This window comes from Echinops telfairi, unplaced genomic scaffold, assembly GCF_000313985.2.
Source record: "Echinops telfairi isolate 266 unplaced genomic scaffold, ASM31398v2 ScPeMD7_8;HRSCAF=38, whole genome shotgun sequence".
NCBI classification, from domain to species: Eukaryota; Metazoa; Chordata; class Mammalia; order Afrosoricida; family Tenrecidae; genus Echinops; species Echinops telfairi.
Genome location: NW_022103905.1, coordinates 15201404 through 15220678, shown reverse-complemented (window position 1 = coordinate 15220678; position 19275 = coordinate 15201404). Strand labels below are relative to the sequence as shown.

The window sequence follows — 19275 nt, the reverse complement described above, 5'->3', positions numbered from 1 at the left end:
TTAGCAGTCCAACAGTTAACCCAGTGCTATTATTTAATAGTAGCATAGCTATCCGGTACTGCTATAACAGAAATACCACAAGTAGATTTCCTTAACAACTCTAGTCTCTCACAGTTTCGATAGCTCCAAGTCTGGATTCAGGATGCCAGCTCTCGGGGAAGGTTTCTCTTTCCTTCCAACATCTGTAGGTCTGGCATTCCTTGGAGAACTTCTTGTTTCTAGGCGTCAGCATCAATCTAACCTGGAGTCGACGAGGACCTCAGTGCTGGGATGACAGATCTAAAGGTAGAGAGAGCTCTGGGCTCTTCTTGGTAACTAAGTGGTTTCTGCCAAAGATCTGACTCAAAAAAGTTGACACCTACACTTCCTGCCTCATTAAAATGAAAGTCACAGAACACTGCAAAATGGAAGATAATTACAACAGATTAAGATAATGGAGGACAATGAGACAAGGTTGTGGCCTTGTCAAGTTGACACTTATTTTTGGAAGTTATAATTCCATTTATGACAAATACATTGCTGTCTCCTGAAATAAATGTGCAAAAGAATAACTTTCTGAAACTATATTCCCAAAGACCACTAAGTATCACTAGATATAAATTTAACAACTTTTATTGAGAGAACAGAAACAATGAACAATTTTTTTCCTTGCTAAGTAAGCCAGGCATAATCTAATTATCTCTGGCCTTTTAACAGAAAATTAAAATCGGCAACTGTCTGATACATGAAGATGAGAGTTTGAAAAAATAGATTTCCACAAAGTAATTTATTCTACCTATGTTCCAAAAATCCACAATACCTAGAAGTTAATTCTGCTGGCAGCTAATGGCTTTTTACCCTTGTTAATATGATAGTTTCTAGATCATAAGGTTGATAGTGGAATATCTTCTGAATGCCTACTGTGTGTCAGCTGTTGTGCATGACTACTTTGAGTATCTTTCTCTTGAATAGCTTCAACATCAACCCAGCAGCCAGTCTTAGAAAGTCTTCTTAACCTTCCTCCCCAGTTCCCACCAAACTAATAATCTACTCCGCCCCAAGTTTACTCCATAGGTCTAAACTGTCACCCATCCCCAGGATTCAACTCCTACAACGTCATCACACCTTATTTATTACTGTACCTGTTCTTAATACTTTAACCCATCGCTGTCAAGTAGATTTCAACTCACAAGGACAGAGATAAACTTCTAAACACAGTTCGAAGTCATTATGGAAACAGATTTTGAGACACACACACACACATTTTTTCTGCAGGGTGGCTGATGGGTTTCAACTACTGACTTTTTGGTTAGTAGCCTAGCTCTTAGTCACTATACCATGAGGGCTTCTCTCTTGCATCTCAAGACACCCCATAGCTCAGCGGTTCTCAACCTGTGGGTCACGACTGTTTTGGAGGTCGCCCAATTAATAACAGTAGCAAAATTGCAGTTGTGAAGTAGCAACGAAAATAATTTTATGGTTGGGGGGCGGTCACCACAACATGAGGAACTGTATTAAAGGGTCCTGGAATTAGGGAGGTTGAGAACCACTGCCATAGCCTCACCTCTTTCCCCTGTTCCTAGTCCCTAAGTTTTAAGCATGCTTCATTCCCTTCGTTTTAAATCTAGACCATGTAGTCTGTCATTTCAACCCTTCCTTTATCAATTAACAGCTGTATCACCTTGGATGTTATTTAATCACTTGAGGCCTCAAAAGGAAGTGTGACAGCAATGGTACTCTTTCTGGAGAATATTTGTTGAACAAAATGAAATAATGTGTTTACGGTATCGAGTACAGTGTCTAGGACTAACAATTCTAATACATACTTTATTTTTATTGCCATCATTAATTATACTTAGGCTACCTATTATCCTGAAACCTGAACAGTACATTAATTCAACCATCTGAATCTGTGCTCTTAGAACTGCTCAGCTCTACTGCATTAACAATAAAAACAAAACAAATAGGCTGAAAAAAAATAAAAAAAATATGTACATTCATATCGGTTAAATGTCAATAGTAATAACTGGTATCCAACTATTGGATTAATAATCCAACAATGGATTATTAATATCACTTCAAAAATCTTTTGTCACTAGAGAGCTCAGAGAATTGGAAGACCATTTTAAGATCTTTTATTATAAATCAAGGAGCCCTGGTGACAGTTAAGAGCCTGGCTGCTGTCGGATCAATGGTTTAAACTCTCCAGGAAAAATGTGGTAGTCTGCGTAAACATCACAACCTTGGAAACCCAATGGGGCAGTTCTACTCTTTCCCACTGGGTTGTTAAAGAGGTGAAGCTAATTTGATGACAATGAGGTTTTGTGTTTTGTTTTATTCTGGTTCATTTATTTATTTTTTTGGTTTTCAATAGAACAGATACTCGAATCTTATTTTAACATGTCAATAAAGAGCATGTGTAGCCTCTGCATGAACACATCTAGAGATAAAGTCAATACCATGAGGGGGGGGAGGGTGTAATAGTCCACCCTCTGAACAATCTGAAGGAAGCCTGGTGGTGCTATGGCTTCGGCACTGGACTGCAAACTTTATTTATTTATTTTTTTAAATATAATTTTTAAATGGACTGCAAACTTTTAAGAGTAATAGTTCAAATATACGAGGAAGAAAGGTGCAATGTTTGCTCCTATAAAAATTTGTAAAGCCTGGAACCTTACATAGAGTCATTGTGAATTAGGACCGACTCAATGGCAGTGAGTTGTTTTTTGTTATTATTGTTCTGGGCAGCTTGATGTGAGAATGCTCCTCCTTACATGAAGCTGAAATCAGGAGGGCTTAATTCCTACCCATTTCCCAAAGTTTTGACCTGAAAAGTCACAGAAGAAGCCAGACTGTGCTTCAAATATTTAAATATGCTTCTCATGTTACTAGAGTCCTCTTTTCTTAAAACGAAATACTCCACCCCGCTGGCCATTCTTCATATGATAGAGTTTCCAGTGGATTTACTATTCCTAAGTTGTCCTGTGATCGAGCTTAGGTTTACTTGTGCCAGCTGAAATGTTTTTCCTCAGAAGGGAATGCATTAACAACTCTCTTGTTCTAAATATTATGTTTCTAATAATTCGCTTAAGGCTAATTTCTGCACTATTAAAGTTTGTTGTTGCTTAAAGAAACCACCACAGTGCTCTTCCAAACAACTAGCTTGAACTAACTCTCTTGGGTAAACAGTAGGCCAGTGCAGGATTGACCACATTATGAAAGCTCTCGTTTTCTGAAATGCCAGAAACACATACCCATGTGGAGAAATTAATTTGTGCTGCAGTGCAATGTGGTGCATTATATAGCACAGGGGTCAGCAATTTTGGGGTGTGTGTGAAGCGGTAGATAGTGAATATTTAAGCTTTGCAGGTCATACCGTCTCTGTTGCAATTACTCAGTTGTGATAAGAGTGGTACGGAGCCCCCAATAAAATGATTTTTTAAAACAGAAAAGAAAGCAGCATAGCCAATAAGTATGGCTACATTTAAATAGAACTATTTACATTAGAAGGTAGGAAAGAGGTCTACGCTACGCGCTGCCTTCATGGGGGGCTACCAGGCCACAGCTCATATTTCCAGGCTATCTTATTTGGATGCTATGGGGTTGTTTTACAATTCTGCAAGTGCAAATGGTTAATGCACTCAGCTGCTGACTAGAAAGGTTGACTTTCAAGCCTCACCTCGGAGGGCTCATGAAAGAAAAGTGATCTGCTTCTGGGAAATTCACTGAAAACACTATTCTGACACACCATAAACTGGAATGCTACAGGTAGTTTGTAATTTACTCTACAACTCTTTCAAGTTGTAGATAATGGGGAGCAATGAAAAATAATTCTAGTTTATAAAATGGCAAAAAAAAAAATCAACACACACACACACACACAAACCCACAACCAAACCTGTCTAGTAGAGGATAAACAGTTCTTAATTCTCTCCTGCCCCCAACACCTCCCACCTTCCAAACTGGGTTGGGGGAGAGAACACAAAACCGCTGTGCTTTCATTTGTATATTCAACATTCATTTTATGAGCTACTAGTTATAATGCCTGACCCCTTTGGGTTCCGCTTTATATCTGCAGCAGAGGCATGATTTTACGTTTTAAGACTATCTTTTAACACCTGCAATGTGCTGCTGCTGTCTGATAGCTATGATTGGTCCAAACGACCTCCCATCCAACTCTTTATTGCATGGCCTATAGAAATAACATCTCAAATGATTTTCGTCTCCAGCTTATACATTCTCTAGCATTATCGTGAGAACAGCTTAACTTTCTACAGTATTTTTTTTAATCCTATCATTTTCTTAATCTAAAACCCTTGTATATTAAGATACAAGCTCTTAGGCATTCAAGCACCTCATTTACAACTTCCAGCCTTGCAGACCATGCTTCTAAATAAACACGCCATTCAATCCAAGCAGGATGCTGCCACTCCAAAAGCACATTCCCTTCTCTTTTCTCCCATTCAAAATTGCTGATTAAAGCCCTCTATGTTTCAGGCACTGAGCTAGGCGCTGGACCTTCAACAATGAACAAGCAGTCACTGCCTGCCCAAACAAAGGAAGCAGCTGCAAAAATGCTCTGAGCATTGCAGGCAGCATGGCATAAGCCAGGGGCTACACAAGAAGGACTTAATGTAGAGGCCTAACAGAATGAACCGAGCCCTGACTTGAAGGTGCCTGCACCTTGGGACTGAGGACAGGGGTTACTCGGATGGGAGAGGAAGTAGAGAGTGGCCATCCCGGAGCTGTGGAAGTGGTAGTCACTGGACCTTAGAGCGAACCAGAGGTTTTGTGGTTATCCCATGAAAAGGGGCCCAGAATAATCATATATTTAGTACTTTGAGGCCCCCTCAAAATGACATGACAGGTTTTGATCTGTTGGGAAGGGATCTGAACTTGGGAGAATTGATCCAGGAAGTTTCCCCCTGGCACCAATCCCCATACTTAGGGAAAACAGAGATTGAATTGTACAGAACAACAACTCACAGGTGTGGCTCCTGGTGAACCAGTACCTACATAGACTCCTCATACCAACAGTGTCTGGAGTGCTGTGTCATTGGAAAAATTGATGATGCTATCAGGGCAAGCGCCCTTATATCCCAGGGGGATGATTGACAATTTTTTTGCTTTTCTGTTTCTATGGGTTTTTGTTTTTATGGCGTTAGTTTGTTTTGTTTTGTTTTGGTGGTTGGGTAGTTGCTGTAGTTGGTCTTATGGGATTTTGATTCTGTCATAATACAAATCACCAAAATAAATCTGAGTTGTGCATATCCAAGGGACAAACAGATGGATTCTGAGCTCCCACTAAATCTAGCCCAAGTCAAGAACAGTTAGTTCTGATAACATGGCCCTGATCAATTCTCACCTGCATGAAATGGTCACTGAAGATAAGGTACTACAGCAAAGTGTGGTGAAGAAAGCAGATGGCGGTTAGCTATCAATTGGAATAGTGTCTGGGGTCTTAAAGGCTTGTATTCAAACAAGCAGCCATCAAAGTGAGGAGTCAACTAAATCCACATGGAAAAAGCACACCAGTTTGTGTGATCCAAAGATGACAGTAACAAAATTCAAATATGACAAAGAGAAAAGTATCAGAGCTTAAATTGTGAACACTCAATTTGTAAAAGGTTATCAAGGACAGTGAGAGCCTAAAACCAATCCAAAGAGTATCCAGAACAAAAAGTCCTACAGTAGTGAATGATGGGGGGAGTGCGGAGTGGAGACCCAAAGCCCATTAGAAGGCCACTGAAGATTCCCTTGCAGAGGGGTCTCGGGGAGGAGATGAGCCAGTCAGGGTGCAATGTAACAACGATGAAAAATACAAATTTCCTCTAGTTCCTAAATGTTTCCTCCCCACTCCCACTATCATGACACGAATTCTACCTTGCAAATCTGGCTAGACCAGAGGATGTACACTGGTACAGATAGGAACCGGAAATACAGGGAATCCAGGGCAGATGATCCCTTCAGGACCAGTGGTGTGAGTGGCGATACTGGGAAGGTAAAGGGAGAATAGGTAGGAAAGAGGGAACCTATTACAAGGAACTGTATGTGACCTCCTCCCTGGGGGATGGACAACCGAAAAGTGGGTGAAGGGAGACGTCGGACAGGGCAAGATATGACAAAATAACAATTTATAAACTATCAAGGGCTCATGAGGGAGGGGAAAAATGAGGACCTAATGCTGGGGGCTTAAGTGGAGAGAAACTGTTTAGAGAATGATGAGGGCAATGAATGTACAAATGTGCTTTACACAATTGATGTGTGTATGGATTGTGATAAGAGTTATATGAGCCCCTAATAAAAAGATTGAAGAAAAAAAAAAAAAAGAGTATCCAGTCAGATTAAACCTCTAGCCACAGGCAAGGGTCTCAAACAGCTTTACTATCAGATAAAGATCACTGCAATCCTGATAATACTTGATCAGTTGACCTGCCTCTTGGCCCAACCAAAAATTGTTCTAGGTGCAAGCTTTTCTTGCTTGTTACATGATTAAAAACTTCTTCTCTGGTCTTTTAAATACGGATGGTGGTCTTTTCTTTCTTACTCATTACTTGTATTTTTATCCTTATGCTATTATTATTTTATCCGTAACACTTTGTTTTTTATTTTTTCTGTTGGGTTTTCCAGTTTCTGAAGCACAGGAGAAGATGCGCAGAGATAATAACTGATGGAAGGGTTTGTGGGGGAGGTAGGGGTGAGTGGTGGGAAATAAGGAGGGCGAGGAGTTGGGGGAGCAAACAATGTACAGTGCATTTGAACTGATGGTGATTACACAACCCACTTTAAAAGCAATTTAACCATGAAAAAAAATGTTCTAAAATTGATTGAGGTAGTGATTGTACAATTCTTCTTGATATAATTGAACTATTGTGTGATATGTGGATTACATGCCAAAGAAAATGTACAAAAACTAAACAAAAAAAAAAAAAAACCACCCCGAGCAAGACTGGGTCTATTTCACTAGTCAGATTCTTTCTTACTCTGATGTTCTCACATGTGTCAAATTGAGTCCATTCTCTAAGATCTGAGTTCCAGACTTTCTTTGCAAAAGCTTCTCCGTATTAAAATCACATTATTTTTTTCTACTGTCTGCTTTATAGTGCACATCTTACTACTTGCTTGAAATTGAGTCACTATATGCTTTTCACTAAGGAGCCCTGGCATTGTTCTCAGGTAAGCATTGGACTACTAACCAAAATGTCAGTGATTCAAATCTATCTTGTTCTGTGGGAAAAAGAAGAGGCCATTCTATTCCCATCAAGACATATACCTTTAGAAACCCTATAAAGGGTCACTGTAAGAAATGACTCTATGTCAATGGGTTTATATATTTTTAATTTTATTGTATATATTGCTGTGTCTCCCAACTACAATGTAAGCTAAATTAAGGTCTGATATTAATTCTTCTGAAAGAGGCCTGTTGTACTCTTGAATAAGTCTTGGATTGCTACAAATGCAAGGTCAGTGGTTCAAATTGATTAACTGCTCCTTGGAACAAAGATGAGCCTATTTGCTCCTGAGAGGATTTACAGCCCTGGAATCCTGTATAGGTAGCAGATTGCCTCATCTTTCTTCCAAGGTGTTTTATTGGGGTGTGAATGGATTAATTCTTTTATTCTGTTGCCTGGCTCAGTTCTTTGTATACATAAAATACAGAGATACTTGATGATTTGCTCTTTTATTTTTAAGCAGGCCCAGTAATACATGAAGCTCTTTTCTTGGCATTTTTCACTCAGCTTATGGGACTGAGACCCCTATACATCTAATCTCTTTGATCTAGGAGACTGCTTTGCCACTAGCAGAGGGAGAAAGGAGGAGCCAAGAGCAGAACCAGGAACTAGGGCGTGAGACAGTGGTGGCCTTCCCCATCTGCAGAGCAAGTAAAACCCAGTGCTATGGAGCAGGAAGCTGCTAAGTGTGGTGGGGTGCCTCAGGACATTTATTTAGGGGAGGTTCATTTGCTGACCACTCAGCTGGGTCTGAATGTCTTCTGGTTGAAGTTAAAGGAGAGTGACATACCTTTTGGACATTTGTTGGCAGCCCTATGACCGCTTTGTAACATTGTGTGAGCACGGAAAAGCCAGGCCAAGAGGCTGAGGGCCAGAGAGAGGCTTATCCTTGGGCATTCCAGAGAAGAAACTGCCCTGAATGAATGACTGAATCCTGCGCATTTCTCATCTACATTGTCCACCTTAATAGTACCGTGAGAGGGACAGTTGGTGTCAGAATTAGTTGGGAGAAAATTAGCTTTAGGATCTGGAAGAGGTCAGATGTGCCCTCATGACATTTTCTCATTTATTTTGGACATGTTATCAGGGAAGGCCAGTCCTTGGAAAAGGTATCATTCTTGGTAAAGTACAGGGGAAGCAACAAAGAAGACCCTCACTGACACAGAGACTGCAACAATGTGCACAAATATAAGCACCATTGTGAAGATGGTGCAGGGGTTATGCATAGGATTGGATTGTTATGCATAGGATTGCTAATGAATCAGAACAGACTTAAAGGCACCCAACACAACATGATTTTGTAGCAATACGTTTTACTTTGCCCTCATGTATGTAACACACACACGACTTGAGAGAGAATAGTTCCACAAACCTTTTGAAGCCCTATTTTGTATATGTGTATAATTTATATAAACATATAAACACATACATATATGTACACACACACACACACACACACACACACACACACATGCTTATTTGTTGCTGTTCTTGAGAGGCCTGGAAATAATTTAATCATTAACTGTGCTTAAACTTCCTTTCAAAGAAAGAAAAACCTGTAAAAGCCTTGGGTAGTTTTATTACAAATTGTAGGAGTTCTTAATCTGTCGTGGATACCAGACCTTTGTTTTATAAAATTGACCCCTTATCTGTGACTCGTCTATTCATTTTCTTGATTATGCCTTTTGAAACCATTGAAGAAGGTTTTCAGAATGATAAAGGCTTAATTTCTCTTTTATTTCTTCTATGGCTCCTTTTGTATCCTAGGATATCTTCCCTCAAGTTGTGAAGATATTGTCTTATGATTTCTTCTTAAAACTTCAGGGTTCAAGCTCTTTTACATTTAAATCGAGGGTCCACGTCCAATTAAATTTGTGGTAGGTGGGATTAAAAAATATAATCCTTTTCCTGAGAACTTTCTGAAGCTCTGTATAGTATTTGTCAAGAAAGAAATCTGGTAGTTACTGTATCTTTGTTTGCAAAATCTTTCTTTGGCAATTTTGTCAAAAATCATATGAACTGTATAAATGTGGACCCCCTTGTGAGTTCACTGTATTGTCAAGCTTGCCAATCATGCCAGGACGTCTGCTTGATTAATGTAATTTTATATCAAGAATGTCTCTAGGTCTTGGAAATGGTTAAGAACTCAACTAAAAGGTTGGCCGTTGGAACCCACGCAGAGGGAGCTGAGCAGACAAGCCCAACCATCTGCTCCTGAAAGGTCACACCCTTTAAGGAGCAGTGCTACAATTCACATGTGGAGTCATGAGTTGGAACCAACTCAAGGGCAATCAACAACAAAAATAACAATATAGTCTTGTAGTCAGGTAGCTGGAATTCTCCAACTTTGCTCTTTGTATTTTAAGATTGCTTTGGATAGTTTAGAACTTTTGCCTTTGAAAATACATTTCAAATAAAATTTTCAGTATATGAAACCAAGAATTGATGAGCCTATAGGGACGGTAAGTAGAATAAGGGTTTCTGGGAGGTTGTGTGTGTGTGTGTGTGTGTGTGTGTGTGTGTGTGTTGACAAGGGATTCAAGAAGAAAAATAACTTAAATAATTCTTGGAAATTGATTGTGGTAGCAATTGTACAATACTGCTTGATGTGACTGAACTATGAAATGATATATCTGTATTAACTTCCAATATAATGGTTCTAAAAATAAATAAAATACCAAGTCATTAAAAAAAACAAGACAAGTGTTACAGCTCTTTTAGAATTTGTCTAGCAGGTTTTCTGGTTTCTACCAGAAAGCCCCTAAAAAACAAACAAACAAACAAACAAAAAAAAAAACAAGACAAAAAAAACACCTGGTGGGCATATAATTCGGATAACATTGAATCTATAATTAGTTTGGGAAGAACTGACATATTAGGAGTATTGGTACCACTGCATTTGCTGGTGTCTTTTTAAAAGGTTTCTAAGCAATGTCTTAAAGTTTTCAGTGTTGAAGTTCTACAAACCTTCTGTTAAATTTTATTCCAAAGTATTTAGATTTTTTTAGATGCTATTAATTATTGATTTTCAAAATAATTTTTTAAACGAAGAGGCTCTTTACAAACAATAAAATATTTGGTGCACTACTCAGTCACATGTATTAGACAGTTGTGTTTATTGCACAAGTAACATTAAGTAACATTCATTGCACAGATATACATATACTACAAATATGCCAGGTTATTTATTTATCCTTCCAGTTTTAAACTATGAATAAAGTTGCTACAAACTTTTATGCTCAGAATGGTTTCAATTCTCTTGGATAAATATCTTAGAGTAAAATTGCTAGGTTACAGGTAAAATCTGGTTTTGTTTTTTTCAATAAATGTTTTAACTTAACAAGAAACTATCAAATAGTTTTCTAAAGTTGTTGAACCAATTTATTTCCACTAACACAATGTAAGTTCAAATGGTCCCATGTAAAATTGATGAATTGCACTTAATCAAAATTAAAACTTTATGTTCATCAAAAAGGCATCATTAGGAGAGTGGAATCTGGTGTTCTTAGTCTTTAATTTCAGTTCTTCTGGTAGGTGTGTGGTGAGAGGCCATTGTGGTTTTTACTTAGATATGCCAGAATCTAAGTAATATAGGACACTTTTTAAAAAATTGTGCTTATTGGTCATCTGTCTATCTTCTTTTATCAAGTGTCTGTTCCATGTTTTAAATAGGGTTGTTGTATGCCTTTTTTATTGAGTTTAGGGGATTACTACATTTTGTCCTCTCTCGAGTACATATGTTGCGGTTTGTGGCTTCTCTTTTCAGTTCTCTGCTGGCACCTTTTTTATGAATGCAAATTATAAATTTGGACTACCGTATATACTCATGTATAAGCTGAGTTTTCCAGCCCAATTTAATCAGTTTTGTGCTAAAATTGTGTGTCTCGGCTGATATCCAGGTCGGTTTATTCTAGAGTAATATGGTAAGTGCAATTCACCAATTTTACATGTATGTTTTAAACACTTTGTATCTTTTCTAAGAATCTTTTGTCTACCCTGGATCTGTGGCATCGTCAATGATACTTATTAGTTCTGGGAATTTCTTGAATAGGACTGCCTTTGTACATGAAAATAACTCACTGGCAAAGGAACTCAGCATAACATTTCTTTTCTATCTTTATGCTTCTCCCCTGCCCTATGATACTGACCAGGACCCTTTGATCATTATCAAATGCCCCTATGTTTAAAGGTTGCATACAGAATGAGAACGGTTACTGTTGGAAAAGAATATGGAAAGAAGCAAAGGTTCTGGGTAAATTTTCAAATAACGAAAGAGTTCACTGTGTTTTTAAAGCTGTCACTGAACTCTGATAAAATGGAAATGTCCTTAACCAAATCTAAGACCCTTCCATATTGAGAAACACTTATTGAAACTGACTACAATACAATACAATACAATACAAAATTCAACTATTAAAAACCTGGTCAAACAAGAGGGAATTAAAAAGGAAATAGAGGAAAGAACCAAGAGGCAAAGAACATTTATAGAGGCCTAAATACAGACGTGTACATATGTAAATATATATATATATATATATATATAATGAGAGGGGAATAGAACTATGCACTCATATCTATGTGTTAAGAATTAAGGTTGCAGATAGAAATTGGGCCTTGACTCAAGTACTTCCTTAACACAAGAACACCTTGATCTAACAATCTGACATTCTGTGATGCTCACCTTCCCAGCACGATTTTGAAGACAAAATGGGTGCATAAGCAAATGTGGTGAAGAAAGCTGATGGTGCACGGCTATCAAAAGATATAGCGTCTGGGGTCTTAAAGGCTTGAAGATAAACAAGGGGCCATCTAGCTCAGAAGCAACAAAGCCCACATGGAAGAAGCACACCAGCCGGCGGGATCAGGTCTCAGGCATCTAAGACCCAGAATAAAACTATACCCAAGGTGAAACACACAACTTTCCTCTAGTTCTTTGGTGCTTCCTTCACCCCACGGTCTCAATTCTATCTTACAAATCAGATTAGACCAGAACATGAACACCGCTACAGATAAGAGCCCATACCACAGGGAATCAGGATAGATAAACCCCTTAGGGCCAACATGGAGAGTAGAGATACCAGGAGGATTAGGGGAGGGTGGGGGAGAAAGGGGGAACTGACCACAAGAATCAATCCAGAACCCCCCCCCCCAGTGGGACGAATAATGGAAACGTGGGAGGGGCGATGGAGAACGATGTAAGATATGGAAAAAATAATCTATAACTGATCAAGGGTTCATGAGGGAGAGTGGGTTGGGGAGGGAGGGGGAAGATAAGGAGACCAGATATCAGGGGCTCAAGTGGGAAGAGAATGCTTTGAAAATGATGATGGCAGCATATGTGCAAATGTGCTTGAGACACTGGAGGAATGTATGGATTGTGATAAGAGATGTAAGAGTCCCAAATAAAAGAATTAAAAAAAACCTAACGACTTGGTCATAATGACATAAGGATTTTTCACTTAACTATGGTAGTTTGTAAAGAACTATACCTATTGTTAGTAAAGATGCTGGCTTCTATGCACGTGTCGGATCAATAAAATAAAAAATAAATAAATTGCAGAATGATTCATCAACGTTTCTAGTAATACTGCTACACCAGTTTCCTTTTAATGGCTCATCAGTTATATGATTACTGAGAAGGTAATGAGGAGACTCATTTAGCAACATATTATTACATCATCTTAACATGAAGTAAGGCCCATCAGGCATTATTAAATTAGCCTGAATTTTACAGTGTATCAGCAGCATTTTATGTACATTAATAGCAAAGTTAATGTTCCTTGGGGGATTCTGCTGAAGAAAAATGATTTCAAGGTGGCATTTGGATATAATTATGTAGTCACTATTTATACTTCCATTATGCGGCTATGGATTTTGTCACTTGTGAACAGGTAGAACAAAATGGCAATTCGTTGTTGCAGCCTTTCCCCACCCTACCCCCTTCCTCCTCTTCTCTGACCCATCATAATAAATAATGTTTGGAATACAGGGTTTTCTCTGGGTGAATATTACATCTTCCTTAACTCCTGGCTTTCCTGAGTTTACTAAGGCCTAAAGTCACCTGGTATCATTCATCACAATTTCTCCAAGCAGTTGCAGCACAAGCTGGGCTATGTAACAATAATAAATAGCAAAGCCACTGGCCCTTTCTCAGGGCAATTTTTTGAAAAGCCCTCCTTTTTCTTTGATGCAATTTGTCTTTCCTAGAGTTTTCGCTCCTCTTCACTGGTATGCAGGCTCATGTATTATTGTCTATGAATTTTAAAAAGAATGCTTTTAAGTCTTCTTATATGTAGTAATATTGTTATTATCATTTCATACATTCTAGTAACTCTTCTGTTTTTTCATAGGACTGCCTTACTTCTTCAAAATTGGTTGTAAGTAATTGTCAAAAAGTAATTGTTTTTTAAATGTAATAAATGCCTAGAATTGGTATATACAGAGGAGCTGAGGTTCTCTATGCATCGTCTATCTGTAGCACTTAATAAACATAAATTTCCAAGTCCCTCCTTGACAAAGAGGATCCCTGGTGGCAAAGCGGTTACGTGCTTGGCTGGAAATAAAAATATCAGTGGTTGGAACCCATTAGCGTCTACACAGGAAGGAGATTTAGCAGTTTGCTTCATTGGATACCCTCCGGGGCAGTTCTACTCACTCCTGTAGGATTGGCCTGCATTGGAAGTCACGTGATGGCCGTGGGTTCTTAACCAAACAAAGAGCAAGTGAGCAATAACAAGCATGGATGGATGGACAAAAGTTCTGTAACTTAAATGGTATGGCTTTGATCAAATAATCAAATCTGGAGGTCCCCTGTTTTCTGAGTTGTTTTGAAAGGATGAAATGTACTCATGTTTACTTAAAACAGTGTTTGGCTCAATAGGTGCTCAGGAAAAGGTAGCAATTTTTTGGAAACGGGAATACAATGAGCACTAGTGTATATTTACACAGGCAAAACTGGAGAATTATATATAGAGAGGTTAACATAACTTTTAACTAAATAGTACCATTTCTGCCAGAGGGGTATAAAAATGTAAGTGAAAATTAATGAGTGTAAAAACTTCTTAGATGTGGCTTTGCTTACAATATTTATTTTCTCAAGTTAGCAGTAGTGTGAGCCAGAGGCGATTGCTTCAATTTTTTTTGACTGTTAAAAATAATATTATGAACTTGGGCATTGAATTACATATGTAGAAACTGCTGAACTGAAAAATAAATTGTGTTTATATTTGCTACAATTTAAAAAAATAATAATTACACGAATAACAATGAGTACAAAGAAAATGGTGTTCTAAAATTGTGATAATGATTGTACAACTCTTCTTGATATGATTGAATTATTGAATTGTAAGACATGTGAATGAAGTGCCAATGAAACTGTTAAAAAAAGAATTCGAAGTTTTTTTTTAAATAGTTATATTACTTGAGAAAAAATTTTAAATTTTGTATTTTTCAAAATACTTTCACCAGGGCATGGAGCTTAACTTGCAGAGAACTACAAAGCAGGTGGAAGAAAAACTTCCTCACCTTGTATCTCAAGTGAGGAAAGATGGAAGGTAAGGTCAAGGGCTTTAGGATCATGAGGTCGATAGTTCGCAGTGATGGGGGTTTGCAACCTAGTCTTCTGATTCTAAATCTAATGTTCCTTCCATTGTACCACCTTGACTGACATTTGCTGACCTACTGTTACCTGAGAACCCAGAGTGGCACTTTCTTCTATCTGATAGTAATCTTACCTGTATGGTCCTATGAGGCATTCTTATGCTATAAAAGAAACAGTGTAAGATTTACCCGATTAACCTACTTACATTTGAAGCGGGATGGCAGACAAATCTATTCAATGATTTATCGCCACACTGGGAGTTTACCAAAAACCAAAATCATGCCATTGTGGCTCACAGTGCAACCAGTGGTGGGTTTCTGAGACTGTAACTGTTAAAAAGCCCAGTCTTTCTCCCTCAGTTGCTGGAGGTTTCGAACTGCTGACCACGCAGATCGCAGCCAAACTTGTAACCCCTATACCACCAGGGTTCACAGGACACCTACTATCTATAAGATTCTTGGTAGTTATTTTTTTTAACAACTATTCATTTTCAAAATACAGTGAATCTTTTAAAATATTTTGTTTTGCTCAGGACTGGTTCAGAAGAAAAGAGATGGTTCAGTGACCTACCAAACTGTGATAATGAAAGAGATGCAGATGGCATGGCTGGAGTTCTCAGTTCATATCATTAAAGAATTCAGATTATGAAATTCAGACAGCAACTTGTATCAAAATGAAAATGAGCTCTAATACCAGATATAAATTAAAGAAATATTAAAATCACCGATTCAATCTAGCCCCAAAGAAAAGATATTGCTGTTGCTATTAGCAGACAATGCTAGAAATACAGAAAAGGACCATTGTCCATGGTTCTTAAGAGCTTGAAAATCGCCTTATAAGGGACAAGAAGTTCAACTACTGCTTTTTATTGATCCTCTATGATCTGAATAAACAGTGATACTCCTTGGTTCTCTGAAGTTTGTCATTGGTCATGAGTGATGTGCAGGTAAATGATTAATGATGAACTCTCCACCAACCCCTTATCCTGCAAAAAACTCCTACCAGATGTCAACCTGAAAATTTTAAAGTGGGCTCTTGTGAATCAGTAAGATCTAAGTAAGATAGAAACATAATGTGTACATTTACAAATCACTCTAATTATAGCTAAACATAAACAAAGAAACTGTTACTGTTGTAATTGTTGTTATGTGGCTGTTTCAACTCACAGTAACTGTGTACAGCAGAACACAACACTGCTTGGTCCTACATCATGCTCACAATGCTATGTCTGAGCTCACTGTTGCAATCACTGTGTCAATCCACCTTACTGAAGGTCATCCTCTTTTTCCATGATATTCTACTTTATCAAGCATGCTGTGTCCTTCCCCAGGATTGGCCCTTCCTGATAACATGACTACTTCCATACCATTAAAAAACAAAACGTGATGCAACAGTCAGACCCTGAGAAGCTTTAACAAGTTGTTTAGATGCAGGAATGCAATAAAGATACTTTCAATAATAAAACTACCAATTTAGGATATAAATCAAGAGCAGTTGTCTCTGAGTGGATTCCAACTCACAGTGAACCTGTAAGACAGAGGACAGATGTCCCATAGGGTTTCCAAGGCTGTCAATGTTATTTTCATAAGCAAACAGCCACATCTTTCTCCCAGGGATCTCCCAGTGGTCGGTTCCTATCACCGACCTCCAGAACAGTGGCTGAGTGTTCTCACTGTGCCACTGGGGCGCAAGGACACCCGCAGATAGCTGCTACTTTTACTTCCAGTTAAAATCAAGGTGGGTTGTGAAAATCATTGATTATTAAAGAAGACAATCAGGAAAACTGGAGAAGGGAAACCAATTTAAGCAGATGGTGAAGTATAAAAGAAAATGTCTAATTGCTAAATAACTACCACATTTAGTCACAAATAAACAAATAATAGTGAGAGACTAGATAAAGTTCTATCTCCTCCACTATTAAAGCCTTTACTTACACATTAAAAAATTATCCCACTGCTTTTGTAATCAGTACACTTACTTGACAGCCTGGTAATCCGGTGTCTCGGCTATACAAGGAAAATGAGCCTCTCTCTGATGTTTTTCCTGGAAAACAAAATAATCTGATATAAAACATTCATTTATTGACAATTCAACTTTTAAGCAATAGTAATTTTATTGAGATTTTGAAGTAGAGAACAAATTAAAGATAAATGTTTAAAAGTTGGTCTCCTTTCAGTTGAAGAGCCAAATCCTGACTTTGTATATAAAACAACAAATGTTGTATTGCACATTTAAGTTTTAATGTGAAAGAAATTCACTGTACAAGAAGTCCCTGGGATAGGAATATTAGACTTAAGGAAAATTCTTCCTTGCACTTCAATGTCATGTAAATTTGCCCGCACTTTGAAATGAGTGAACCAATCTCTCTACTTGCAATAAATTCTTCAGTAAGATCACCTGCATCACTGAAAAAGGTTCAAGCCTTTTCTTGCACTAACCCACTGCCATCAACCAGATTTTAACTTGTAGCAGCTAAATGGAGGAAAATCTCTCCAAATGGTTTCTAAGGCTGTAAATCTTTATGGGAGGAGATTGTCTTATCTTTCTCCTGAGGATCAGGTGTCTTGAGTTCCAGATCCAAGAGCAAAGCATGTGGTTCTAGAGAGACAGACGGGATGCTCCAGAGGAGTGGTTCTCAACCTTCCTAATGCCACGACCCTTTCATACAGTTCCTCATGTTGTGGTGACCCACCAATCATAAAATTATTTTCGTTGCTATTTCATCACTGTAATTTTATAACTGTTATGAATCGGGTGATCCCTGTGAAAGGGTCATTTGATCCCCAAAGGGGTCACCAACCCCACAGGCTGAGAACCTCTAGACACTAGGCATTCCCGGCCTACTGGACCAGGAAGGGGTCTCCATTCTTACTTGAGTATGAGTCTAATGATTTAACATTGAAGATAAAACCCCCCTCTAGTTGTGTTAAAGGGATGAAGCTACCCTCTTCAACACAGAAGAAAAGCCTTCTAAAGGTTTAATTTTCCAAAAAAGATCTTATGATAGATAAGTTGAACTCTGCCCTATATACGGTTAAGTGCTATCAAATAAACGAGTTTTCAGATGATTCTGCCCAGAGGTCACTGAACAACTGCACAACTGATCCCAAGGATAAAAAGGCAAAAAAGTACTGCCTGGGACATGTTGACCACCAATAAACATCACTGAGATGCTCCACAAGGCTTCCCACCTCTCTCATCTTTTATAACTAAATAGGTCACAGATTTTATATTTTTTAATCCATAAATTACTTTTATTTCTCATTAAATGAGCACAGAGTCATTGGCATATTAACACCACTTGAAATATGCATATAGTCCTAGATACAAATTCCGTTTTCCGGTGCTTCTTATTTCCACAGGTTTTACTTTTAATTAATTTTTAAAAGCAAATGAGTGGCCTAACATAAGGAAAAGAACAAGGTAGAAAGAATAAAAATAGAATGGCAAAGAAGACAAAATGTAGAAAAACCTAATAGACAAGAGCACTGACAACTTCTTTTCAATCCCACTTGAATTTCATATACAGTATTATGAATACAGAGGCTTAAAGAAAAATTGTATTTCCTGGGGGGTACAAATTAAAGACTATTTTTACTTAAGCCAATGTTTCATTAAGTCACCATGTCTAATAATTATGTATATCATTTTTCTAAACGTAAATGAAGACTAAACAGACATTTTTAGCAGTCAATTTACTACTGTGTAGTCACAGTGATTTCATGTTTACAAGGACATTTGGATCTTCCAACATGAAGTGTTCATTCAGGTCTTTTGCCTACCTTACACTACATTGCTTGCCATTTAATTATTGGTTTCTTATTTACATCTTCTGAATATCAGATCTTTTATTGGATCTATGTGATCTTCTGTATACAATACTTTCTCACTCTCAGTGATTTTGATGAACAGAAATCCAGCACTTTAATGTAAACCAATTTGTCAATTTTCCCTTTGTGGTGAGAATTGCTATGGATGTGTATAAGGAACTTCTATTCTTTCTTTTCTAAAAAAAATAATTAATTTTTAATCATTAGGGGCTCATGCAACTCATCACAATCCATACATACATCAATTGTGTAAAGCACATTTGTACATTCACTGCCCCCATCCTTCTCAAAACATTTCCTCTCCTCTTAAGCCCCTGGCATCAAGTCCTCATTTCCCCCCCTCCCTCCCCGTTTACCCCTCCCTCATAAATCCTTGATAATTTATAAATTATTATTTTGTCATATCTTGCCTGACGTCTCCCTTCACCCACTTTTCTGTTGTCCGCCCCCCAGGGAGGAGGTCACATGTTGATCCTTGTAATTGGTTCCCCCCACCTTCCCTCTACGCTCCCAGTATCGCAGCTCATACCACTGGTCCTGAAGGGATCATCCGCCCTAGATTCCCTGTGTTTCCAGCTCCTATCTGTACCAGTGTACATCCTCTGGTCTAGCCAGACTTGCAAGGTAGAATTCG

General features: G+C 38.2%; 1 protein-coding gene and 1 non-coding gene across 7 annotated transcripts in view; one reads left to right on the top strand and one right to left on the bottom strand.

Moving 5' to 3' along the window:
* The window catches only part of TCF12 (transcription factor 12), a 346882-nt gene that overhangs the window by 94724 nt on the left and 232883 nt on the right, over positions 1–19275 (bottom strand). For all 6 annotated transcript variants that reach the window (XM_030884492.2, XM_030884493.2, XM_004709446.3 and 3 more), the window contains exon 4: positions 16790–16854. In XM_030884492.2, the coding sequence (XP_030740352.1) occupies positions 16790–16854 (65 nt within the window). The remainder of the gene's footprint in view (positions 1–16789; positions 16855–19275) is intronic.
* On the top strand, positions 9913–9974 carry LOC115868235. Its single transcript, XR_004045495.1, has one exon. It is a non-coding gene; the product is annotated as a U7 small nuclear RNA (small nuclear RNA).